This window comes from Barbus barbus (genome assembly GCF_936440315.1).
Source record: "Barbus barbus genome assembly, chromosome: 49".
Classification (NCBI taxonomy): domain Eukaryota; kingdom Metazoa; phylum Chordata; class Actinopteri; order Cypriniformes; family Cyprinidae; genus Barbus; species Barbus barbus.
The window spans coordinates 5,889,872-5,917,766 of record NC_136727.1 but is presented as its reverse complement, the minus strand read 5'-3'; the positions used below and the strand labels follow the sequence as shown (position 1 = coordinate 5,917,766).

At 36.1% G+C, this 27,895-nt stretch overlaps 1 protein-coding gene across 3 annotated transcripts in view; it reads left to right on the top strand.

The window, feature by feature from the left end:
- zranb3 (zinc finger, RAN-binding domain containing 3) overlaps window positions 1–27,895 on the top strand; it is a 70,973-nt gene that overhangs the window by 20,325 nt on the left and 22,753 nt on the right. For all 3 annotated transcript variants that reach the window (XR_013784029.1, XR_013784030.1, XM_079413170.1), the window contains exons 6-14: window positions 891–1,122; window positions 4,372–4,457; window positions 6,263–6,434; window positions 11,022–11,138; window positions 14,304–14,423; window positions 17,719–17,838; window positions 21,506–21,685; window positions 22,129–22,293; window positions 25,745–26,153. Coding sequence is in view for 1 of the 3 variants with exons in the window: in XM_079413170.1 (XP_079269296.1) it covers window positions 891–1,122; window positions 4,372–4,457; window positions 6,263–6,434; window positions 11,022–11,138; window positions 14,304–14,423; window positions 17,719–17,838; window positions 21,506–21,685; window positions 22,129–22,293; window positions 25,745–26,153 (1,601 nt within the window). In the remaining 2 variants the exon portion in view is untranslated. The remainder of the gene's footprint in view (window positions 1–890; window positions 1,123–4,371; window positions 4,458–6,262; window positions 6,435–11,021; window positions 11,139–14,303; window positions 14,424–17,718; window positions 17,839–21,505; window positions 21,686–22,128; window positions 22,294–25,744; window positions 26,154–27,895) is intronic.

Genomic DNA, 27,895 nt, shown 5'->3' with positions numbered 1-27,895 from the left:
AAAGAGGCTCACAAATTGCTCTGTTTACCCTGAGAATTCTGGCCCGGGGTTGAGTCGACCTGTAAAGTCGTTGCCATGGCAACATCTCCCTCTGAGCTTGAAGAAGGCCTGTCAGCATGGTGAATGATATTTTAACTCTAATGGCTCATAGTGCAAAGCAGGAACAAACATAATTTCCTCTCAGTGTACCGCTGGCATCTTTACACAGTCTGTATCGGGAGACTATAAGGTGAAAAAAAACGTAAAATGCTTTTACGACCTTGTGGCTCCAATGAAAACGCTAACAATATAAACCGTTGTAAATATATCTACAGAGCACACCGTTTCTGTTGGGATGGATATGTAAGTTTGTATCTTGTGATTTAAAAATTGCGTTTTAAAAATCACATGATTAAAAATTAGTTTCAGACAAAATATTACGTTAAATGCTAAGCGCAACTAACTCTAATTGTTTACAGTTTTCAACATCTATTGTTGACATCAAAACCTCTACAAAATTCAGTGGGATTTTGATGAATTTTCAACTCAGTTTATAGAAGAAAGCTAGAAATGTTTTTGTTTCTTGCATGAAAGTTTAACTTAGCTCATCTTAGCTTGTGGTTTCGTACAGTGTGTATGAAAATGAATTCAGTAAAGCCTGAAAATTATTAAATGATTTTACCACCTTGTGGCTCCAATAAATACACTAATAATATAAACTATTATAAATATATATGTGTACACAGTTTTGACAGGTTTGTACGTTTGTAAGTCACGACCCAAACTTATATTTGTTTTAGACAAAAAAGTAATAATAATTAGTTTTTAGCATTGACTTTAGCATCGACTCAAACTAAAATAAGACCAGGTAAATTTATTGAGAATGTTGATGCACATTTGTTGTTTTGTAGGAGCATCAGCACTAGCAAAGTGACTATACTGGGATACGGGCTGCTCACGACGGACGCACGCCCCCTGCTGGAGGCCCTGAACAAGCAACGATTCGGCGTCATCCTGGTGGATGAATCCCACTACCTGAAATCTCGCAATGCAGCTCGTAGTAAAATATTGGTGCCAATCATTCAGAACGCCAAGCGTGCCATCCTTCTAACTGGCACCCCGGCGCTGGGCAGACCAGAGGAGGTACGGTTTCCTCCAAATCTGTTTGTCATTTGCTTTGATTTATTAAGCCATTTGGTAATATGCAGCATGGTTTTGTTTGAGCTAAACCAGGAGGAGATCTTGTCATTAGCTGACATATTTCCCATCCTCCAGTCATCGCTCATGTCACCCAAAATTGCATGTACGATAATATCATAAACTAAAAGTTTTGATAAGTTTCCCCCCGTATATTATCACTAGGTTATTGAAAACATTTATTTTACTATTGTACTCACTATAAAATTATCCGATTACTACATGAAGTTCTTGTTCCTTCGCGGCACATTAGTTTACGTTAGGAATAAACATTTATAGTCATTCTCATTTCTTTTGTAAAGTGACAGCTTGAAATTTGTCACGCAGTTACTATCTTGCTGGTCTAATGACCCGCTCGCAGCTAAATTAAATTAATCAATCAAACAAGAGATCATTTTCAACATTTATCCTTTTATATGATGCAGCGGCTCATATCCCAGTGTTGGATATTTTAGCCCATTTCATGTGGTTTTGTCCACCTTGTTCTGTTTACCTTGATGTTACGCTGGCGTGGGTTTTTATTTAACCCAGTGACCTCTGTTGAGTCGGACTATCAATGGCAAGGGTGATGTGAGTAAAAATGAGGGGATTTTAAGTGATTTTAGAGCCACAGCTCTGAATGAGGAAGAGAGAGAGCTCTCTTTTTCACAGGTCTCCAAAGCACAATGCTCATCTCTGCTGTTATTACTCTGTCCAGAGGTGTGCCAGTAATATTTGTAGTTTCCATAACACCCTTGTCCTCACACTGTCTTGCTCTGTTCCGTCTCTCTCTTGTCTTTTTTTGCCCTGTCCTCTTATTTTTTTTACATTGTCTGGGTTTTTGCTTTCATGTCACAATCTGTAACTCTGCCATGCCGGTTTTAGAAATGCAAGAAGCAGTCTGCTGTATTCTAGTAGATTTTAATCAGAGTGGATTAATTTAAAGGGATAATTCTGAAAATTTAAATTCTATCATCTTTTTCTCGCCCTCAAGTTTTTCCCAAACCTGTAAAAATGTATTTCTTCTGTTGAAGCCAAGATATTTTAAAGAATGCTGCTAATGAAATGGTTAATAGTCCCCATTGACTTCTATAGTATGGAGAAAAATACTATGGAAGTCAGTGGGGACCATCAGCTGTTTGGTTACCACCATTCATCAAATTACATTCTTTTGTGTTGAGCAGAAGAAAGATTTGGAGCAACTTGACGGTAAGTAAATGATGACAAAACTTGGTCAGCAATTACTTGAGTGTGAATTGTTCAAATATTGAAATATTGAAAATTCATACATTTCCAATGAACAAAAAACATGGCCAGTGAATTCTGCTGGACTTTGGTCAGGGTGGACACCACATTTAGTTTGAAGTATACGAAAATGACTCTTTAATGATGTGTTGTGATGTTGTGTACACAAGTATTAATCGTTCACTGAAAATGTTTTGTTTCCTAATTTCTAAGTTCAGCTTCTTTGTAAATTGTTCGTAAATCTATACTTGCAAATCAAGTGGATTTCTGTGTCTTCAAACTGTTCTTATGAGCAGAGCCGAGTTAATTTGTGGAAACTGTTTGGAAAGCCATTCTTAAAAGTAGAGCAAATTTCTTTGCAAATCATTCATAAAACCATTCTTACAAACAAAACACATTTGTGCAAAATGTTCGCCAAACCATTCTTACCAATTTCTCAGCAAATCATTCTGAATAAACTGTTATGAGCACAGCAAATTTCTCTGCAAAATGTTTGCAAAGCCATGGACAGAACAAATTTGTGTTAATTGGTCGTAAAACCTTTCTTGCGAGCAGAACAAATTTTATTGCTAAATTGTTCGCAAAGTCATTCTTAAGAACAGAACTAACGTTTGTGCACATTTTCACAACAATTTTGAAATTAATTTGCTAATTATTTACAAAATCACTTTTACAAGAAGAGAGAATGTGCAAACTGTTCCTAAAACCATCCTAACGAGCAGAATGAATTTCTTTGCAAAGTATTCGTAAAACCATTCCTACAAGCTGAACAAATTCGTGAAATATTTCTCTGAAAATTGTTCACAAAACCACCTATGAGCAGAATGAATTATCTTCACAAAACCATTCTTATGAGAGACGCGAATTTCTGCAAGAAGTTCGTAACACCATTCTTACAAGCAGAGCAAATTTCTTTGCAAATTGTTTGCAAAACCATTCTTAAAAACAGATCTTTGTGCAAATGATTCACAAACCATTACAAATTCATATATAAATCATTAACAAAGCCATCACAAGCAAATTGTTTGTGCAAATCATTCTCAAAACCATTATGAACAGAATGAATTCCATGTACAAATAATTTGTAAAACCATTCATATGAGCAGAACTAATTTGTTAAAAAAATGAACAGACCAAATTTCTGAGTAAATGGTTCATAAAAACCATGTTTTATGTAGTGTTACATTTACTTCAATATGAATGGTTTTCCGAATGTTAGATATTAAATTCATCCTGCTCGTGTTTTATGAATGAAGCGCATTTAACAGACTGCAGTTCCACTCCTCACAGCCTGTTTTATTCTCATTATATTAAATATCGTGTTTACTCCCACTAGCTTTTATTGCTGATCTACCCGTCACTGATGGCCAGTTAATTGACCAATACATTCTTCAGGAAATACTAAAGGCTTCATTTTGAAGTTTCGTGCACTTTCTTGGTACATTATGAAAGCTGCTGTTTTCTTTCTTTAAAATGTTCACACAGGACAAAAGCATTGCCAAAATGTACATCATTGCGTACGGAAAGACCTCTCAAGATGACTCTTTTGTGTATATTATGAGAGTCTCAACCTCCATCGCTCCTCTAATTCCTTTGAAACGTCTAGCTGGACTTTTTATGAAAGACAAGTGTTTTCTTAATTCATCAAGATAATCGCTGTTAAGTTTATACTAACTGAGCATAATGTGCACTGTGAGACTTTCTCTTAGATGAAACACATTTGCATTTTATGAACTTAATACCCGATTTAATCAGCTTTAATCAGCAGAGTATTTGTTCGCACCAGCTATAAACAGAAATCTGCTGACCGATTTTCAGTAAACTCATAATTGCAAAGGCCCAAGGTCAGAGCTATAAAAATGTCCCGCTTTTTAAAGTTATTTGTTCCCATTGGAAGTTACTAGTGTAAAGTTAGTTCTGTATATGACATTTATGATGTCACATTGATTGATGTTTTGATCTCTCTTTCAGCTCTTCATGCAAATCGATGCTTTGTATCCACGGAGGTTTGGAACCTGGAGCGACTACGCCAAAAAATACTGCAATGCACACTACAAGTGAAAACCCTTCTTTTTTAATGTACAATACAGCATTCAAATGACAACTAAAAAGCATAAAGGGCAAACACTAAAATGGCTACATTAATTAAAAGACTAAGACTAATTGGTTTGCAATACATTTTTAATTTAGCATTACCATTTTATCATTATTAGTTATTCCTCAAGCAACTTTTATTGATTAAAACTTTGGTTGTCATTTTAGAGAATTTAGATGCAGAGATATTTGACCAAAAACACTCGTTGTTCGTAAAAACCATTCTAGCAAGCAGAATAAATTTGTGAAAAATGTTTGCGAAACCATTCTTACGAGTAGAATGAACATGTAAATAATGTTTGTAAAACCACATCATGTTTCTGCAAATCCTTCGCAAAACTATTCTCATGCTCAGTGACTAAAAAAAAAAGGTAAAATATTCTTACGAGTATAGCAAGATTTTCAGCAAATTGTTCGCAAAATCCTTCTGTGAATTTCTCTGCAAATCTAATGCAAAAACATTCTTACAAACAGATATATTTGTGAAAAATATTTTTGTAATCTTTCTTACAAGCGGAATTAATTTATGCAAAATGTTCATCTCACGAGGAGTGCAAATTTCTCTGCAAATCATTCACAAAACCATTCGTAACAAAGCAGAATGTGCATAATATTCGTAAAACCGTTCTTATGTGCAGAGCAAATTTTCCTGAAAATTGTTTGCAAAATTATTCTTATGAGCAGAACGAATTTCTCTGCAAATTGTTCGCAAAAATCTTTCTTACAAGCAGAACGAAATCGTGCAAATTGTTTGCCAAACCATTCTTGTGAGCAGAACAAATTTCTCTGCACATTGTTTGCAAAAAGCATTCTTAGCAAAGCGAATTTCTCAGCAAATTGTTCACAAAAAAAAACTCTTACAAGGAGAACGAATCGTTCTTTGAACGAAACGATCGTTCGCAAAACCATTCTAATGAGCAGAGCGAATCTGTGCAAAATGTTCATAAAACCATTCTTACGAGTACAGTGAATGTCTTTTCAATTCACTCCCAAAACCATTCTTTAGAACAGAATGAATCTTTGTACAAATCATTCATAAATACTAGGGTAAAATAGTAACATTTTTATTATATTTTTATAGTTTTTGCCCTACAGCTTTTCCATGTCGAATATTACTGACAAATATTAGGTGAATTGGTAACATTATAATTATATTGAAGCATGTTCGTTGATATTTTTCAGTATTTCATGAAATTCGCTTGTCCACCGTCTTATTTTGTTCCCCCACTAAGCTCATCGCAGTATATCCTGGGATTCTTTTCTCTGTTAAATATACATTTTACATCTGTAACACAGGTCTGTAATCCTTTAGAATGCTGTCTGGGTAGACAGCTGACTAGGGTTTGGTGCAGAGCTAATTTGTTTATGTGTGTGTGTAGCGGCAGCATTAATGTGAAGCTTAGATATGAGTTGTGTCATGAAGATGAGTGGTGTTCAGAACATCTGAGAGGAGTTTTGTTCCTCTCTTCTTATCAAATCTACAGCAGAGAAATGAAACGACAGCGATTCACACAAAGGTCTGCGAGTACAAATTAATCTACCGAGGAGAAGACTCGAAAGCGCACACACAAATTTCTGTCAATCATTCGTATATGCGGCAGTAAATATAAAACGTTTATAATTAAATCTCTCACAGACACACACACATTTAAGATCGAAAAGGTCTCATTTCAATGACAATACCTGAGGATTTGGGTGAAATTAGGTGGAAATACAGCACAAGTGTGTTTTATGAATGAGTAAAATGTTTGTGTGTTTTTGTGTGCAGGTTTTTCGGGGCCAGACGGCAGTGGGACTGTCGCGGCGCATCTCATTTGGACGAGTTACACCAGCGTCTGAGCGAGATTATGATTCGCAGACTCAAGAATCAGGTGCTGACTCAACTACCACCCAAAATACGCCAACGAATCCCCTTCGACCTTCCCAAAGATGCTGCCAAGGTATGCAGTGAACATTTCCAAGCAGCTTCACAGTTATAGAATATAAAAGAATATGGTTACCGTGGTCAATACCATGTTTTTTTTTTTTTTTTAAATGTACCATGCTAAAAGTGTTTTACTTTATTTATTAGTATTATTTTATTTATTTATATATTTCATTGCTTTTTAGTACCATGATGTTCTCGGAAGTCAGATTATGTTATTAATTATAGTAAATTAATACATTAAGTTGATCAGTAATAATTCTATATAAATAAACAAATTTCAGTATAATATTATTTATAATATTACTTTTTATTTATACATTTGATTAGTAATTAAATTAAAAATACCTTAAATCTAAAAATAGAAGGAAAAACATTTGCATCAAACAAAATAAAAAGAAACAATAATGATTTATATTTATACATTAATTTTATAAGTAATAATACTGTAAAAAACGGACCAATTTAAAAAATAAAATAAAATAAACAACAATCATTATTGTTTTTGAATAGAACAATAATGATTACATGAAAATAAGACTTTTTCTAATTTATTTATTGATTTTTTTATGTATTTTTACATTAGTTTCACTACTAATTCAATTAATTATACCTTAAAACTAAATATTTAGAAGGACAAACATTTGAATAAAACAAAAAATATATATTTTTATACATAATTTCTACAATATTTTTATACTGTAATATCCTTTATATTATTTTTATATTTGTGTACATGAATTTTATCCATACATATTTACATATACATCTAAAAAATAATTTGAATAAAAACACTTAAAACTAAATTAAAAAGCAGCAAATATTTTAAAATAATTTTCAGATTTTTTTTTCTTCAAAATGATTAATGTACATGAATCTTACTATTAATTAAATTGATAACATAAATCCAAAACTAGTTAGAAGGGGAAAAACATTTGAATAAAACAACAAAAAATAAACAGTAATTACATAAACATTTTTTTCATAATTTCTGTATCATCTGTATTCTGAATTGATTTTTTTCAAAAGTATACAATAATTTTACTAGTAATTAAATAAATAATACCTTAAATCTAAAACTAGAGGGGAAAACATTTGACTGAAACAGACTAAAAATAAATGATTACATAACTTTTAAAAATAATTTCAGAATTGTGTTTATGTATACATTAATTTGACTAGTAATTCAATTTATACATCAATTAATCTAAAAATAAGAAAAAACATCTTGTATAAAAAAAATTCAATATCACTTTAATTTATTAAATTTGTTTTACTAGTAATCAACTTAATACTTAGAACAGAAAACATTTGAATAAAACAAAAAACTCAGTGGTTACAATAAAAAAACAAACACAATTAGCAGTTCCTTATGTTATAAATGGCATCGATATCATCCTCTCCAAATAATGTTTCTGTATTTTCTCTCTCTCCCTTTTCTCTTTACACTTTTTTCCCATCACTTTTTCTGAACTAACAGAACAATAGCAGTTAAATATAGTGATTTACCCCAGTACAACCGCCCCGTGCCTGTTGCTAGGCAATAGTATCCGATTAACACAAATTATCATTTCATCTCACTTGTCTCTGATCACTCTCTTTTATTTCCACATCTTTTTTTCTCTCCTTTGACAGCCGAGCGAGCTGCCAGAGTGTTATTCAGAGAGGAATGGACGTTAGTAATCATCACATTCTGTTCCGAGCCGTCGCGTTTAGCGAGACTCGGCTTATAATTGCTGTGTCGTCTAAAAGAAAAAATAATAATGTCAAAGGTGCTTGTTCCTCACGTTATTTCATTTTCACGTGAACTTTCTGTTTACCAGGGTAGCAGTGTGTGAGAATCCTTCAGTCTAGCTGAAGATAAAGCCATTTTTTTCCTCTGTGTATCCAGCAGGCTCTGGTTTTCCTTGCGATTATTTCGTCTGTCTGTCTCTCCGGCTGTCTCTCTCTCAGAGTAATGAGTGTGTGTGGGCAGGAGTGCTTGTACAGCAAGTTTTGAGTGTGTGTGTCAGATTTCAGAAACACAAAGAGCAGCTCACCTGCTGTAGGACCTCATAAATCATCTGCTGTCAGCACACACACACACACTCTCTGTCTAACTAGTTTACACACGGCGGTCCAGGGACAGATGTTCTTTCACTATAACATTATATAATATTTAAAATTAACGACCTGCATTTTAAGGAACGGTTGGACAGAGCAAACCCGCGACTCACTAGCTGACCCTCGCTACCCAATGTATACGTTTATATTTACAAACGTGCTAGATGTTCGGCAAAGCTAGCATGAGGGTATTACAAAATGTGTATATTTATTTGCATCATGCATAAAATACAGCGCAAAGCACTTCACAGGTCGAGATATACTGGTAAAACGAGAGAAAAAGTACAAATAATGACTAAGCGTAGACTAAAAAAGCATGTATAATCTATCCATCCGTCTATCTGTCTGTCTATCTATCCATTTGTCCATCTATATATCTATCCGTCAGTATCTGTCTGTCTGTCTATCTATCCATTTGTCCATCTATATATCTATCCGTCAGTATCTGTCTGTCTGTCTATCTATCCGTTTATCCATCTATAGCATCTATCCATTCATTTGTCCATCTATATATAGGCATCTATTATCTATATATATAAATATCCTATTAACCAAATCTATCTATCCGTCTGTCTGTGTGTCTATATCCGTCTATTTATCCCTCCATCGGTCTATAGTATCTATCGGTCTATATTATTGCTATATCTATCAGGGGTGTAAATCGGATGGTTCGTCACGATATGATACGATATCGATTCTCATACCCAGCGATACGATTTTGCCGATACCTCAAAAAATTATTTGATTCAGGAGTATATCGATCGATATTATGATATTATATATCTATTTTAAACTCAAAAATGCAACCAAAATATATAGCATGAACATTTATCAGAAATTTTCACATCCTGTACCTCAGTTGGGACAACAAATAATAGGCCTATACACTTTTTTCTTTTTTATAATAATAAAGAAAATAATTCGGAAAATAATTCTGGCTGCTACTATGGGCTCAGTGCTAAAAATCTTTTCTACAGATAACCAAATTACAAGCAGTAGCAGAAAATAAATACAATAGAACAAACACGAGTTCAATAAACAGTGCTTTTCAGGTTTTTCAGCTCAGGCTAAAATACATTTTCAGGTACGCTACAGAAATGTAATAATCAAATGTAAAATAACTACATAGTCTTCACTGTATAAATGAAATATAGATGAATCTTTTTTGATGTTACAAAGGTTATTTAGTCAGGAGCAGTGAGCACTTGTATTTTTCTTTGACAGCATTAGATTTATTATTAGTTTGCTTTCACTTTAAGAACAAAAGCACGGATTTAATATACTGATAGACCTGCGTTTTCTTTCTCAACTGTTTACGTTGACACATGCTATGTCTAACCGACTGCGTTTACTAGGATATTCACCAAAATGCGCATTTTGATGTAATTTTGTCTGTATTTATTCATCCATGCACAAAAAAGCAGAAGAGAACTCAATTTAGTATTTCCGCGGTGAAGATGCGGCTGTCTGTGTGTGTGCGCTTCAGATGTGAATGCAGAAAACAACGGCGCTCAACTGCTCCGCCAACAATCCCGAGTGTCTTTTATGCTTGCCTTGTGCCTTCGGGTGATACGCGAGTTTGAACGAGAATGCACGCGTTGGCGGTAATGCATAGACCAGGGATACTCAAATCTGGCTCACGAGATCCACTTTCCTGCAGAGTTTAGCGCTAATCCTAATCAAACACACCAGAGTATGCTAATCAATGTCTTCAGAATCATTAGAAAATCATAGGTAGGTGAGTTTGATCAGGGTTGGAGCTCAACTCTGCAGGAAAGTGGATCTCGCAAGCCAGATTTGAGTATCACTGGCATAGACCGACATTAAAATGTGGACAGTGCCAAAATAAAGGTGCCTATTCATACTACAGATATCGATATTTTACGGGTGGCATCGATCGTATCATCAGACCGATGTCGTATCGATGTGTCATTACACCCCTAATATCTATCTGTCTCTCTCTTTACATTTGTCACCTCATTATCAGTGTTATGTTATACATTGTGAAGCATATAAAGTAGCTCTGGGCTGAATAATGGTTGTGTTTCTTTCTCATGCTCCGTTTCCTTCATTCACTGCTTGACTTCCTGTCAGTCTGATGTCCAAACCCTGGCAGCACCTCTCGGGTAGTGCAGGAGCGTTTGTGTGAAGGAAGACGGAGAAGATCTGCATTTGTTTTAGGGGCAGAGCAGGACTGTGTGTGTGTGTGTGTGTGTGTGTGCGCGCAAGAGATTTATAGCGCCGGTACTGTGTGTTTCCATCTTCCACTGCTGCTGTCACTGTAGCGCTATAATTGGGCAAGTCACATGACCCAGGGAGTTGTTCTGCAACTTCAGGGAATTGTGTCTCCTTCCTCTCATTCTCTCGTTCACACTTCATCTTTCTTTATTTTCTGTTTTTCTTGCTGCTTTTTGCCAAACACAGGGAAAGTAGGACAATTTACGATATCATTAATTGTGCTGCCCTTTATGGATTCACTTTCTCTCTCTCTTTCTCACAGGAAGCGAGTGCTAGTTTTGAGCAGTGGGAGAAACTGATGAGCTCTGAGAGCGAGAATCAGTTTGTGGAGGTGATGAGTCTCATCACACACATGTATAAGCAGACCGCCGTTGCCAAGGTAAAGAGTGTGTGCATAATCCTCAAGATGTTTATTTCTCATTTCACGTCGCCCTAATTGTCTAAAATGGCTGTAGATCTTGATGCTGTGGGAATTTCTGTCTATTTTCTTTTTACTGGGTTGTATACGAGTTTTGTGTTCCTTTGGGTCTCAAATACTCTTTTCAGTGTACTAGTTTAAGACAGAAGCAAATTTAGAAAAAGGGAATAAATCGACCATATCGTTTTTTTTTTTACACGTGTGAATCTCATAAAACCTGTCCTGAATATATCTGAGAAACATTTAACCCCAAAACAAGAAAGAAAACAACATAAAGCATTATTTTTTACATATAGATAATTAAGCCTGTGTTTAGAACAGGGTTATTATAGTTTAAGACTAAAACCATAAAAACAAAACCACACACATTTTTTGTTACTTAAAATAAATGTCAACTAAAATAAAACATGCAAAAAATAATAAGAAAATAAAGAAATAAACAACAATTTAAATAATAAATCTTCCCTTGGCAATGTACTGAAATTAAATGTTTAACTTGATGTACTTTAAAAAATACTAGCATATAGGAAAAAAAAGCACTGCTAAAATTACAAAAACAAATAAATTACACTTTTTTTTTTTTTTTTTAAGTTAAAATAACAAATATGAAAAATAGTTAAACACTTTATAGTAATGGAAATGTAATTGTTTTTTGAGAGGGTGTTCAACTGTGTATGTATGTGTATATCTATAGATAGATATATAGATAGATTTATTTATTTTTAATTTGAGGGAAACTTTGTTGTTAAATGTATAACTACATTTCTAAATACATTATCGCAAGTAAGTTGACACCACATTTGCCAGGCTGTTTTTAAGGTGTTCTAGGTTGTTTCTAACATGTTGCTAGGGTGTTCTGAGTGGTTGTTAGGTGAAAAGTGTAGTCTCTATATATGACTCATGTCCCTCAAAGCAAGACTATAATTTTTTTTTTCATCAATCAGGCAAAAATTTGAAGCCTAAACTCTTCTGAAACCTCAACAACCCTTCCTGTAAACCAAACAATTACTGTACTAGATCCACCCTAGCATCTGAGTAAAAGAAAAGTCAGCCAGCCCTCATATCAACTTCATCTCTTTCTCCGAATGCCATCAGAATAACGGCCATCTGCAGCGAGTTTCCCTCTAATGATGAGGGACAGCGTGAAACCATCGCTAACGACCACCATGGCAACCGGCCCTTATGTTCTCCACATCAAACACCGCCGCATTGCCATGGGAACGAGCTCCGGGAGGGCCGGAACGCACCGCGCCGACCTTAACTCTGACCTTTTTGATCAGCTGACATCTTTTCCTGCAGATCTCGCACTTAACAAGGTGTTTTTATGAGCTCCAGATGAGACCCGCCACAACTTTCGTGGCTTTTTGCATCACTCACACGAACTTTAAGGTCACAGTTCAGAGAAAAAAAGCGACTTTGCACAGGTTTGTCGTAAAAAAGCAAGACCATTCATTCCGTCGGGAGTTTTAGATGTTCTTTCTTCTCGAACGATTTAAGCTACAATCACTTTATATCATGCTCCTCGGCACAGCATGCGTCTTGAATGAAGCTTTCCAGCGTGTGTGTATCAAACCAGCGCGAGTGTGAAAGCAGTGTGTGTGTTTTTTTTTTTATTTGTCAAACCCGTGTGTTCTGGTCCCTGCTGATCTTGTCCTCTCCTCTCTTTCATTTATTGTTTGCCACTGAGACGATATCCTCTCTCTCTTTCTCTCTCAGGGCAGAAATGTGCGGTGTCAGGAATGGTGCCGCTTTTTGAAATCGCTGTTTTTGCCAAGCGAAAATGAGTGAACCGTAGCCACCGCGCACACGCGTACACTTGAGACTGTAAAAAAAAAAAAAGCCTCTGCGCTCCTTCACAGACAGTTTCTGGCGCCAATTAGGCGATATTAAAAAGGCAAAACTCTTCAGTAATGAGAAATCCGAGAGCAGCTTTGAAATTCAGGAAAAGAGGGCTGGATTCCGGCAAATGACTTGGTACGCTGTTCGTTTAACAACTACGCTAACCATAATGGGCATTAGCCGACGAGTTCATCGCACAGTTTAGGGATTTTGAGGAGTTTCGTGGGGGGGGGGTTTGGAGAAGGAAAAACAGGTCTCACTGAATGAAAGGCGATTTGGGATTATAGTGGCAAAACAACACCGTTAAATGAAGTAAAATCGCAGCAGCACTCGTGGCAGATTGCAGTTATGAATCCCAGCAACAGCACTATAATAAAAGATGCCAGTGATTTATTAGTAAGTATATTTATAGACTAGATTTTTACAGAAGAAAACTACTAGGAAGGCAGGGAACTTACTGGCCAAAAGTTCAAGTCAAAAGATTATTTTCTTAAAATAATATAATAATAATTAAATTGAATTAAATTAAATAAATAGTAAAACTATAATAATAATATAAATAAAATATAGCGTTTTAGAAATTAATACTTTTATGCTGCAAAGACACATTGAATTGATCAAAAGTAAATTCATTTGTAATGTTACAAATAATAATTTTTTCAAATAAATGCTTTGAACTTTCTATCGAAGAATAAAATGTTTTACAGTTTCCACAAAAATATTAAGCAGCATAATGGAATGATTTTTGAAGGATCGTGTGGCCCTGAAGACTGGAGTAATGATCCAGAAAATTCAGCTTTGTATCACAGGAATAAATTACATTTTAAAATACAATTTTAATTTAGTAATTCTAAATTGTAATAAAATTTCCTCAATATTACTGTTTTTATTTTTTATTAAATAAATGCAGCCTTGGTGAGCAGAAGAGACTTTCAAAAATAAAACCAAAAAATCTATTTAACAAAAAAAATACTGATCCCAAACTTAAAAAAAAAAAAAAAGTGGTGTATATAAAATATATATAAAAAAAGATATATTTTTTTAAATGTATATATAACGTTGTTTGTGACCATTTGTATCAAATGTAGCATTCGTTCAGAACCAATTTCATGCGTCTCATTTTTAGACGTTAGATCTGAAACTTTCCGTTTTATAATTCATTTGTTACTGTATTAGATTGTTTGTTTGAATTTTTAGAATGTTAGAATTCCTAAACGACATTTCCTGGCTGGATCATGGTATGATTTTTCTCATTTTTTTTTTTCTTTTTCTTTCCATCTCTCTCAGGCTGGAGCGGTGAGGGACTATATAAAGATGATGTTGGAGACCGAACAGCTGAAGTTTCTGGTCTTTGCTCATCATCTCAGCATGCTGCAGGCGTGTACCGAGGCTGTCATCGAGGCCAAGGTGTGTGTGTGTGTGTGTGCGCTGAGACTCTAGTGAAAGCAAAAGTATGTCAGCACCTCAACCCTGTTCATTAAATCAGCCAGCAGCAAAGCCTGTCACACCACCGTCGCAACACACACACACTGACCCATTCAGAGAGAGAAAGAGAGTTGGATGTTTGTGTGTGTGTGAGCTGAATGAGAGATAAGGCCAAAAAAGTGTTTGTGTGAAAGGGAAAAAAAACTGAATGAAAGGGCTTGACAGCACTAAAGGAGGAGAAGGAGAGTGTGTTGATTCCCTGGGTAGAGTTCATTCTTTGCTTTAACACATTCCCTCAGTAGGGCACTGGTTCATTCTTATGGCAAAAGAATAGGTCAGAGTCTTGCTGTCAATCAGGTGAGTGTGTGTATATAAACCACTAGTTATATTAAAAACAATTTCATGCAAAAATATCATTAAAAAAATAGTCCATACGACTTGTGTGCCATGTTTCAGGTCTTCTGAAGTCCTCTTGATATCCATCCTAGATTCCTTGATCACATTTCATGAAGTAACGATGTCCGATTTATGAATTAAATGGTTCTTCTGAGTTGGATCTTTGAGTCGGAGTTGAATTTGAGAAACTTATCAGGGTTGCATTTCCCAAAAGCATCGTAAACCTAAGTCAATGGGTCTACGATATACTTAAGCTCACGATGCTTTTGGGAAACGCAGCCCAGTATGTTTGTAATCGACTCATTTTGTGAACTGGATCAAATGATTCAGTCATTTTGAACCGGACCAATTCAGTTTCTAAATTGTTTGTTCAGACTGATTTTGTGAACTGGATCAAACGATTCAGTTATATTTCTTTCAGTAAATGTGAGTTCGAGAACCTGATCAGTTTAGTTTGTAAATGAAACATTCAGAGTCATTTTGTGAACTGGATCAAACGATTCAGTAATTTTTCTTTCAGTAAATGGAAGTCGAGTCTAAGAACCTGACCAATTCAGTTTGTAAATGAATCATTAAGACTCATCTTTTGAACTGGATCAACTGATTCAGTAATTTTTCTTTCAGTAAATGGGAGTTGAGTTTGAGAACCTGATCAGTCAGGTTTGTAAATTGAATCATGCAGACTCATTTTGTGAACTGGATCAAATGATTCAGTAATTTTGAACCGGACCAATTCAGTTTCTAAATTGTTCGTTCAGACTGATTTTGTGAACTGGATCAAACGATTCAGTTATATTTCTTTCAGTAAATGTGAGTTCGAGAACCTGATCAGTTGTAAATGAATCATTCAGACTCATCTTTTGAACTGGATCAACTGATTCAGTAATTTTTCTTTCAGTAAATGGGAGTCGAGTTTAAGAACCTGACAAATTCAGTTTGTAAATTAATCATTCAGACTCATTTTGTGAACTGGATCAAACGATTCAGTAATTTTTCTTTCAGTAAAAAGTGAGTTTGAGAACCTGATCAATTCAGTTTGTAAATTGAATTATTCAGACTGATTTTGTGAACTGGATCAAACGATTCAGTTATATGTCTTTCAGTAAATGTGAGTTCGAGAACCTGATCAGTTTAGTTTGTAAATGAATCATTCAGACTCATTTTGTGAACTGGATCAAACGATTCAGTATTTTTTCTTTCAGTAAATGGGAGTCGAGTTTTAAGAACCTGACCAATTCTGTTTGTAAATTAATCATTCAGACTGATTTTGTGAACTGGATCATTGATTCAGTCATTTTTTTTTTCGGTAAAAAGTGATTTGAGTTTGAGAACCTGATCAGTTAGGTTTGTAAATTGAATTGGTCAGACTCATTTTGTGAACTGGATCAGAGGATTTAGGAATTTTTCTTTTAGTAAAAAGTTAGTTGAGTTTGAGAACCTGATCAATTCAGTTTGTAAATTAAATATTCAGACTGATTTTGTGAACCGGTCTAGTGATTCAGTAATTCCTTAATTTCAAAGTCTGGTTTATAAACTAATTATTTTGAGTGGTTTCGTAATCTGGATCAAACAATTCAGTAATTTTTCCTTATTTTAAAAAATGTAGACATAAATATTTATTTATTACATTATATTTATTATATATTCTATTAATCTTATTATATTTATTTAATTATAAAAAAAAAAAAACATGGAATTATCAAGAAATATCAGGTGATTTCCAGGCCTGAAAAAGTCATAGAAATGAATGACATTTTTAAGATTATGGAAGCAGTATGGACATAAAAACTATGGTTTATTTAAATTCAGACATATTTATACATTAAATCATTTGGTCCATTTCACAAAACCAGACTTTCAAAAATCGTACTGATCAGGTTCTCAAAATCAGCTCACTGACTCAATGGTCCAAGTCTAAAAAAATCATCATAAACTTTGGTGTGACTCAGACTTTGGTGCACTTCTGAATGGTATCGGCCCAAATCTTGCATTGCATCACTTGACAAATCCATTTTTGTTGTCTAACAGACATTTCATCAGATCTGTTGATTCATCTTTTACCATGATCCGTTCCTCTTGTCCCTGTTCACACAGCGGCACGCTGAAAACACTTTGCACCCTAAAGAGCGCGGTTGGTTGCCGACACGGTGTCTTCACAGATGTCTCACTGTTTTAATGAGAGCTTGTTTTGTCAATTTCCTCTTCTTTTTGGCCCCCAGCCCCCTCTCTTTTCCTCCATCCCTCTCTCACTTTCTTGTTTCGCTGCTCTCTGGCCAGACGTTTGATCCCAGACACTGTGAAGATTTTCTTCAGCTTTTGCTTTATCTGTCTTGCCATTAATTGGTGCTTATGAATCTTATGGGGAAGAGGGGGCCTCGCACCAGCAGGTGTGATCACACGCAAAATGGGGCGGCACACGCTCTCCGCCATTCTCACACCTGTCACGCTCCTTGCACCCCGAGCGAGAGATGGGAAGAAAAGTTAGGCGGGAAGCTAAAATTAACACGGGTGTGAAAATTTCTGAAGTTATGTGAGGCAGAAAGAGAAAGGTGTTGTACACTGCTTCACCTGTGTTTTACAGCTGTCAGATGATGGTAGGAAGATGATAATGCTAAAAACGTACTTGAAGCGCACTAAAAAGTTGCCAACTTTGAATGTGTCACCTTCGCAGTAAGTTTCAACTGCTCTCTGAACATCCACAGATCTGCAAAGCTCAGTCTTTATTGCGTCAATCGATGGTTATGAGTTTTGTGACTTCTCGCAATTCTTTTAGTTGGAAGGGATTTTGATTTAAAGCTTTTACGCATGAATAAAAGAATGAAAATGTAAAAAATTCATAATTTACTTTAGACTCTCTTCTTTCTGCATTCTTCTTTTCCAGGCTAGTTATATCCGCATCGATGGCAGTGTTCCATCTGCAGAGAGGATCCAACTTGTGCATCGTTTTCAAAATGATCCAGACGTGCGTGTGGCCATACTAAGTATACAGGCAGCTGGACAGGTAAACAATCTTGTAACACCTTGACCTTATGATAATTGTACTGCTGTTTGTAGAACTTTGTAACAGTTCCTTGTAACATCCATATTTCCTGTAGCACACTCTGTTCTTCTGTATGCTTCATGCAAGCTTGCAACACCCCAACATTGTAATCATTATAAGTATGTTTTGAAATGCTTTATACAGCCTTGCAACATCTCTGCTGCATAAACTCTGGTAACATTCCACTCTACAGTAATCACTAAGTTCGAAATGCTTCAAACAACCTTGTAACATCTCCACCTTGTAAACATTGTAACATTCCTCTATACGACCATGTAACAGTCAACCACATAATCATTTTAACATTCCTCTGTATAGTATGTCTCACAACCTTGTAATACTCAACCTCAAAATCACTAAGTTGAAAATGCTTCGAACAAGCTTGTAACATCTTCACTTCATAAACATTGTAACATTCCTCTATAAGACCATGTAACAGTCAACCACATAAGTATTTTAACATACCTCCATACAGTATGTCTCATAACCTCGTGACGCTGAATACTGTAAAAATGTTACTGTCATTCATTCATTGTAACACTTAACCTCATAAGTTTTAACTCATTACAAATTACTTTTCACACAACCTTGTGAAATCTCCAACCCACTAAAATTTTAACATTCCTCTATGAAGTACGTTACAAACTTGTAACACTGAAATTTTTTTATGCTCCCAAACATTTTATATATGTATTGTAACACCCTGATGTCATAAACTCTGCACAGTACTTTATTCATTACACCGCCTCATTACACTAGTACTTTGTAAACATTGAACTGTTCTTTTATACTTCTCAAACACTGTTATCTGTAACACCTCAAACACTTAATCATCATTCGAGCTTAATGTTTTAAACAACCTCGTAACACCACAATCGTGTTACATCATACTGTTCTTCTTTATTCCTCACGCAACCTTGTTGTAACACTCAAGTGTATCAAACTCAATAACTACATTTTTCGATTAAATTAAATATTACTGTGAAGCTATGTGATGTATACCAGGGTTCCTCAATAGGCGGCCCGCGGGCCGGAGAGAAAAATGTTTGGCCCGCACTCATTTCAAATAATGTGTCATGAAAATTCAAACACAGCATCAGAAAGCGACATTAACTTGCATCGTGTCTACACCGGACACAAGCGGCACGATCAGTCTGACGGGGCTCATGTTTATAACAGTAGCTTGGTGGAGTAGACTCATTTAGACCAAAATATTCATTTGGTTTAAGCCAGGTTTCAGTCAGGCAGGGTACATCAAAATTATTATCTGTGATCATTTCATTTACAATAACTGCTTTGGGTGCGAGTGATCTAATATTTAGGAGCCCAAGTTTTAAAAATTGTTTTTGTTCATTTATTTTGCGTTTTTCTGGTTTAATCACGGTCAGATTTTTTCTAGATCCTGCATTAAATTTATATTTTGACCTCGCTATTCGGGGAACAGACACAGTCTGTATAGATTGGACAACGCAAGTACTTCTATCTTTTAAGTGGGTAGAACAAAAGTCATAGCAGTTATTTGAGAATTGGCTTACTAGTCAGATGGAGCATAGCGTCCTGGAGATGTTGTCCGACAGGAGTTCCGCTCCGACTCTGCTGGGGTGCAGGCCATCAGCACGGAAAAGCCTAGGACGCTCCCAGAAAAGATTCTGTAACGTAAACACCGTACTATTATTTTTTACACTTTACACAACTTTGTAAACACATTATTTTATTATTTAAACTAAGGATGCAAGATATTAGATTTTTGCCGATATCCAATATGCCGATATTTTTCAAATCATTTTGCCCGATAGCCGATACCGATATATATTTCCCTTTGTTTTTGAAATAACACTAAGTCTCTCCTGTGCGGAAAGTATAAACAAATTGTTTTTTAATTTTGGTTAATTTTGCTTATTTGTTAGGTAATAAACATTATTAAAGTTCTTTATTTAATGAGAGTAAAAATTTTCTTAGAAGATGCAGTTGAAAACAAATTTTATTTGTAGATTTAACATTAACAGGGCTGTAAAAATTCTAAAAATCTGTTAGAGCTCATTGTATTTAAGTTTTCATAATATTTTTTCAAATGGATTACATCTTACTGAATAAATCTATATTAAAGGTGCAATAGGTGATTGTCTTCAGAAACATTTTTTGTGTTTTGAGTTTATGCTATGCAGTCAGAGCGAGAATGGCAGGCAAACATCAACAACCCAATCTTCCTTCCTGGTATTGTAGTACTTTTACTAACTGTGCTATAAAGTTTTCTCACCGGTGAATGATACATGATGTAGCCCAGCGGTTCCCAATTCCAGTCCTCGCGCCCCCCCTGCTCTGCATATTTTGCATGTCGCTTAGTTAACACACCTTATTCAGATAACCAGCTCGTTAGAAGAGAGCTACGTGCATGAACTGTTTTCCGATTGACATGATCCCTACCTAGTGTTCATTGCTCCCTACTCCCTGAGTAGGGAAAATCTGTTGAAGTTTTTCACTTCGGAACATTCATTCACGGATTTACGCTGCGCAGCTTCTTGACACACAGACTAAACTTACTAGAGAAGTGTAAGGTGTGACATAATATGCCTCTGTAAATAAATACAATTTAAATTCATGTCTCACACACTTTAATGCCCTTTGTATGGGACATATCCGCTCGCTTTTAACTGTAATGGCAGAATATCTGGTGATGTCCACTTTGCAGGGCATTTATGACTTACGGTCGAATAAAACAAACGTCGGACGTGATGAGATATACATATGAAATGTGAAAGAGCGGGGAGGGCGCGAGGACTGTAATTGGGAACCGTTGATGTAGCTTATTGTAGTAATTTAATGTTGTTAAATTACTACAATAAGTAGTATGTGTGTTCAGGGGGCGTGGCTTTGCACTGCGATTGCAGGGAGGGTGGGACATTCGCTTTCAGTGCTATCAGGCTAAAGTTAGTATTTTCCCAGATCTCCTACTGCACCTTTAAGTTATTTAATTTACAAGTGTCATGTCCGCATGCGTTGTTCTGTACGTGCATTCTCAGATTAAATGTGGCAATCCAAAACGTGAATCAAATCATCATTCAGGCAAAAGTTCGCTTCAAGAATGAACACACTGCTGATGTGATCTTATCCTTATCACACCCTGAGAACATGTGAGCTATTAGTCTTATTGGCAAGACATATCGGCAATTTTTATTTTTTCCAAATCAACCGATGGCGATGTTTACATTTTAAGCCTTTATCGGACAATTCCGATAACATTTCAATATGATTGTGCATCCCTAATTTAAATATAGCTTACTTTGTAACCTTAATCTTAACCCCTGATAAATTTATACATCACACAGTCTTGTAACATTCAACATTATTTACATTGTACTGTTCTTTTTTGTAACACCTGTTGTTCGTAACATTTTATGTAACCATGTAAAACCTCAACCATAAATTTATGGCATGTTGTTCAGACGTTACAAGGTATGTTTAATCACGACACCGTCCGTTATGTTTCACACAACTTCTATCTCATAACATCTCACTGTATTTTATTTTATTCAACCTTGTTACACTCTCAAGCGTGTCAACTTCAGTAACTTCACATGCAAATATTGCTGTCACACTGTATGTAACAGATGAATCTCCTTGTGCTCAGGGTCTGACATTTACGGCTGCATCTCACGTGGTCTTTGCTGAACTCTACTGGAACCCAGGACACATCAAACAAGCAGAGGACAGAGCACATCGCATAGGGCAGACCACGACGGTGCACATCCACTACCTCATCGCCAAAGGAACCTTTGATACCGTTATGTGGGCCATGTTAAACAGAAAGGTAGCTAGATAAGGGAAAAAAATGTCACCTTCAGTATCCAATAGATGCACTCAAAAAGTTTCACTGTCATTATGTAAACATTTTTATAGATTACTTTAAATGTACAGTTTTGAATTGGTGCGAACTTAGTTTCCAGACTTGCCGAAGTACTTCTAAAATAATCAATATTTAATGTCTTGGGACTAAATTAAGTGGCAACGCAATATCTACTGTAAACTTTGGAGAGATACTTGTTTGGAAAATGTGCCTTCATTTGCTGAGATTCGTACAAATGATATTGTGGCTTTCCTGTAGCTCAAATAGTAGAGCATGGCGCTAGCAATGCCAAGGTCATGGGTTCGATTCCCAGGGAAAGCAAGAGCTGATAAAATGTAAAAACTGTAACTTGAATGCAATGTAAGTCAGCGTCTGCTAAATGTATACATGTAAATGTAAATGGGCAGGAAACGGTTACGGGCAGCGCTCTGAACGGAAAGAAAGAGTATTTGAAAGCTGAGGTGGGAGACGAAGAGAAATGGGACTTTCTGAACTTTGCTAAGGCGTGGACGCCAAGCGACACCATGAAAGGTGACTCTGAGGACGACAAGGATGGAATTTTCTTTTCTCATGTACGTAAACATTTAATTTAATTTTTTGATTTTTTGTTATAAATTAAACGTAAAATGCGACCACAGTTGTCACAATATCAAAAACAAATATGCTATAAGGATGCACCGAAATGAAAATTCTTGGCCGAGGCCGAATACCGAACATGTTTTTTTCCCCATGTTTTTTTCCAATTTGTTTTTCACCAATGCATAAATTAAATAGCCAAAATGTGCTTTTTACTGTTTTGTCTTGCTTTTCAAAGAAAAAATAAATTACAAAACAGCAATTAAGGGTGTGCCATATCATACCGTCCACGATAATACCGGTATAAATTTTTACATGATAAAAAAAGTGACATATCACGTCACGATATCAATGACGCATTTACTTGGGATGCACTGACTGAAAATTATTCGGCCGAAAATAAGCAAAAAGACTGAATGAATTGTACCGAACAATGACGTGACACTACCAAATGGAGACGTGCCCTAATGCAGCATATATGACGGCAGTGTGGAAGCATTTAAAACTGTCAGAGAAAGACACAAAAATCATTACAAGCACAGACAGCGAGAGACCGTTTACTAGTGCATCTCATGTCTCCGATGAGAAGAGGTTGTTGCTGGTTACTGTATGATTATTAAAATCGCGAAATGGCCTTAAACAATTAAATACACTGCAGAACATTGTTTTCTAATACACGCATGAATTGCATTCAAACAGCGCTGCCGGAGCTCGCGACGCTGTCTCTTAGCCAGGGTTCAAAGTCCAAACCGTGAGGGAAATCTGCACTGAAACTGTGTCAGTTGCTCAGTAACACTTTTATGAATTTTTACAAGGCATGTGACAATGTGATATGTGCATCTGTGTTTGAATAATTTATAAATCTGCTGTTGTCAACCAACAAAAAGGACTTCCTGTGGGTTTCCGTCAAAATAAAAGCTCCATCAACATTCATAAATGTTAGTATTGTAATTTTACTGTTGTTTTGTTAAATAAAATTAAAAACACAATAACTAATAATAATTACAACAGCTCTATTAATACATTTATTATAACATTCACACAGTGTTCAAATTGGGATCTGTAATATTTTCTAATGTTTTAAAAGAATTCCCTTCTGCTCAGCAAGGCTGCATTTATTTGCATGAAGGGGGTCTCTGTTACGGTCTGTGTGGTTGTGGATCAAGGAAGAGCGCACGGCGAAGGAATAATGAAACAGGAATATTTTTAATCAGCTTCAACGCACTTACACCATTAAACAACATTAAGCTCAGACCAAGACTAGGGGAGAACTCAGGACTTTTAAAGGGACCAACCAAAGGAGGAAAAAAGATAATTAATATAACACAGGTGCCCTCTAGACATAGGAGGGCACTCTGGAAGCGCGGACTCTTGGGGGCGCTTGGGCAGCGCGGAGCTGGACGGGACCAGCGGAGACATAGGAGGGCGCTCGGGCAGCGCAGCTCAGGTAGCGCGGATTCCTGGGGGCGCTCTGTCAGCATAGGTACATGAGGGACTGGCCCTGGAGTAGCGGGCACGGTAGAGACTGGCCCTGGAGTAGCGGGCACTGGGGAGTGCTGACTAGGAGCGGGCACTGGAAAGTGTTGGCGAGGAGCGGGTTCTGGGGAGAGGACAGGAGCCAAGAAGTCAGGGTATATCGCCATGTCCAGAAGCTCCAGGCCAGGAACCGGCGGGTTTGGGAGAGCCATGGGCTGTGGTGTAAACCTTGCCGCAGGCGGCGGCACACTCTTCGCCGCAGGCGGCGGAACCATCATCGTCGCGGGCGACCGAAGCAGGCTGATGATCCCCGGACCTCCCTTGCGGGGAACCAAAATCAGACGCCTCCTCATCTGTTTTGGTCCTATCTTCTGTTTTTGGTCTGAGCTTCTGTTACGGTCTGTGTGGTTGTGGATCAAGGAAGAGCGCACGACGAAGGAATAATGAAACGGGAATCTTTTTAATCAGCTTCAACGCACTTACACCATTAAACAACATTAAGCTCAGACCAAGACTAGGGGAGAACTCAGGACCAACCAAACGAGGAAACAAGATAATTAATATAACACAGGTGAACTGAATGAACAGTGATTAAACTAATGACAGGAAAAACCAAATAAGGGCAAAACAGAACTAAAAGGAAACCGGCACGTGACCGTCTCAAAAATGGGCACAAAATATTATTTTACTAACTTATTAATTTTAAGTTAAATTGTGCTTTGTTGGTATAATGTCTGCTAGAATGTTAAAAAAAATTTCTGTGTTAAATAAGTATTTTTAAATTGTTGTTTTGTATTAGTGTACAATGTTTAAAAATAATAATTTATTCCATGCAGTGTCCATTTCATTCTTTTAACATTTAATATTGGAGGCATCCAAGTTATTTGACATATTTGAACTTTTTGTTTTTATAGTAACGCAATAGTTACTTTCCATGGTAATTGGTTACTTTTATAATGATGTAACTTAGTTACTAACTCAGTTACTATTTGAGAAGTAACTACTAACTATAACTACTTTTTTAAAGTAACTTGTCCAACACTGGTCACTACTATTGCACTATAATGCTGCTTCTGCCACCTTATAACAATAGATTTACACTTTGAATTATGTAGTCTGTCATCAATGACAGTAGCTCATTGGAAAAATATGGAAACTGCCCTTCATTGTGTTTGCAGTAATAAATGCTGCTGCCTGCCAGCTGCAATCACCAATAAAACATTGTTCCATGTTTTTTGTATATCGTTATAAATATCGTTATCGCAAATATTCTTGAAATATCATGATATAATTTTGAGGCTATATCGCCCACCACTAACAGCAATTTAAAAATATTTACTTAACACTGAACATTTTTTAACATTCTAGCAAACATTATACCAACAAAGCACAATTTCACTTAAAATTAATAAGTTAGTAAAATAATAATTTTTTTGGCCATTTTTGAGACCCCCCCCCCCCCCCCCCCTTCTTGAACCAGTAATGTATTTTTACTGTACAAATAAACGCAGCCTTGCTGATTTGATTGCATCACGTGCGTTTCGCCGAACACCGAAAGAGCTTTTTTTGCCATTTCCGGCTGAATAATTTTGGTTGCCAAACATTCGGTGCATCCCTAATATCCTAAATGAAAAAATTCAAATAGATACATGTAAATTGACAATTACACTAAAACAACATCAAACAGCAGTAAAATTAGTTGTTTTCATTATAGCAAATGAAATTACTACTTTCGTGATCTTTTTTTGTGATTGATTCATCATTGCTAGTGACAGAACTGGTACTTTTAACATCCCTAAACAAGACGAGGCTTCCCACCTTCCAGTCGTGGAAACCTGAACCTCACAAAGTGCTTTTTTCTCTGATATGTCTTTGGTTTCATCACTTTGCTGTCATGAGATGAAGTTTCTTAGCCTCAAACACTTTGTGTGTCACAAAAAGCATTCTTTTTCTTCTTCCCATCCACCACAGTTTGAAAGGGACAAGCAGCACGACATCCGATCGTTCTTTTCCCCCTCTGTGAACAAAGAAAAGAAGAGGAAACGAACCGGGGATTCACCATCTGACGGATCTCCTCTCGCTCAATTACCCGAGGGGGCGGAGCCCGTTCGGACCCCGGAGATCCAGAGCTCTGATTTGAAGGCCGACCAGGGGGAGGATTTTTCTCCGCAGGTGAAGCGGTTTAGGCAGGTTAGCCCCTTGTCGCGACGCGGGGGTAAGAAGAGCCCCCTGTCGTCCTTGTGCACCCCCCGAAGGCTCTCGGCGGGACTGCAGGCTCCGCGCCACAATCAGAAGTGGAACTGTTCAGCATGTACATTCTCCAACAGCGGATTGCTGCTACGCTGCGAGATGTGTGAAAGTCCACGAAATGCACAAAAAGGTGAAATGTACACACACAAACTATTGTCCAAAAATGTATCATTTTTCAATGTCAGCATCCTGCATTTGAGCAAACTTATGCATGAGTCTCATTTCGCACTGTCCGTCCTACGGCCTGAAATCAAGTGGCTTGTTGAGGACTTGTGCTGTTCAAATTCAGAATGAGCCATTATTTAACTTTAACTCAAAACTGCTCAGGAAAACTAAGCAAGCACTTAGCAACACCCTTGGTAATCACAATATGCTAAAACTATTCAAAACAGCTTGGCAACTGCTTAGCAACATCCTGACATTATCGCAGTTATGGCACATTTTCTTAATTTAAAATGGGGTCTAAAAGTCAGATCATTAGTGAATTCTAGTTCACTTTTTTAAAATGTCAAATAATTAAATTAAATTATTAAATTAGGTTTTTAAATGTATAATATTTATATATTAATCAATCAATTTTGTGTATTAACAATGTAATTTTATAAAAAAAATAACTTTTTATTAAATGCATATATATAATTATGTTTTTTAAGCTTGTAGCATAATAGTTTTGAGAAGTTAAACTATTTGAACAATTTAAGAATGTCTTGGTTTGGTTTGTCTTTTGTGTTAATGTCAGCAGCACTTGAATCATAACAAATATATTGACAAATAAATAAAAAATGTATATATTTTCTAAACTAATTTTTTTACTATTTTAAGTAAATATATTTTAAACACACACACACATATTTAAGTATACATAAACTCACACATTCATGTGTGTGTATGTCATTTTTCAGCTTATATTTATCAGTATAATAGTAAATGAGAAGTTATATATATATATATATAGAGAGAGATATTTTTTAAGCTTATATTAGTCAGTATAATAGTTTTAATGAGAAGTTAAATTATTTGAACAATTTAAGAATGTCCTAGCATTTGGTTTGTTTTTTGTGTTAATCCTAAAAATATATTGATAAATAAATATTAATATTTATACATTTTATTTATTTTATTATTATTATTATTTTAATAATTTTAATTAAACATCTTATGCATAATATTTATATATTACTTTTTTATTTTTCATGAGAAGTTAAACTATTTTAACAGTTTAAGAATGTCTTAGCGTTTGGTTTGTCTTTTGTGATAGTGGCAGTTGCACTCAAATCCTAAAACGCTGTTTATTTCCAGGTCTAAATTAGATTTTGAACCCCAGATTTTCAGTTTGGTCTGGGACTTTTGGACCCCTCTGTATTTGACGGGCTTTATAAAGGCACGGCTGATCCAGGGCGCTGATCCTCAGTAAAGCGATGTCAAAACCATCCTCCCCTCTGTTGCCGAACTTACGAGAGAATCCAAATGCGAAAGAACAACAGGCAGAAACGTTCTGAAGACAAAAAAGGAGGTGTGCGCACTGAACGACAGAAATAGATCAGATTGAAAATGACTCATTATCACGGCCACGGTGAGGCAGAATGAATTTTGGCATCTGTCAAATCAAGAATGCCGCTTTCATTCAGCGTCACCGCTGGAAAACTTTGTGAAATCTTCGTAAGCTTTGTTTTCGCCATCAAGTCCAATGCCATCGATCAGATCGTCAGCTTGTCTTCTGACAACAGCCTGGTGATGCAAAATCAAACACAAAGATATAAGCACATACAGGCCAGCTGCTGCTGTCTTATTACACACGTACATCTGTGTGTTTGTGTGTTCGCCCGCCGCTCTGACGCGCTTGAAAGCCACAATCTGTACACACATGCACTC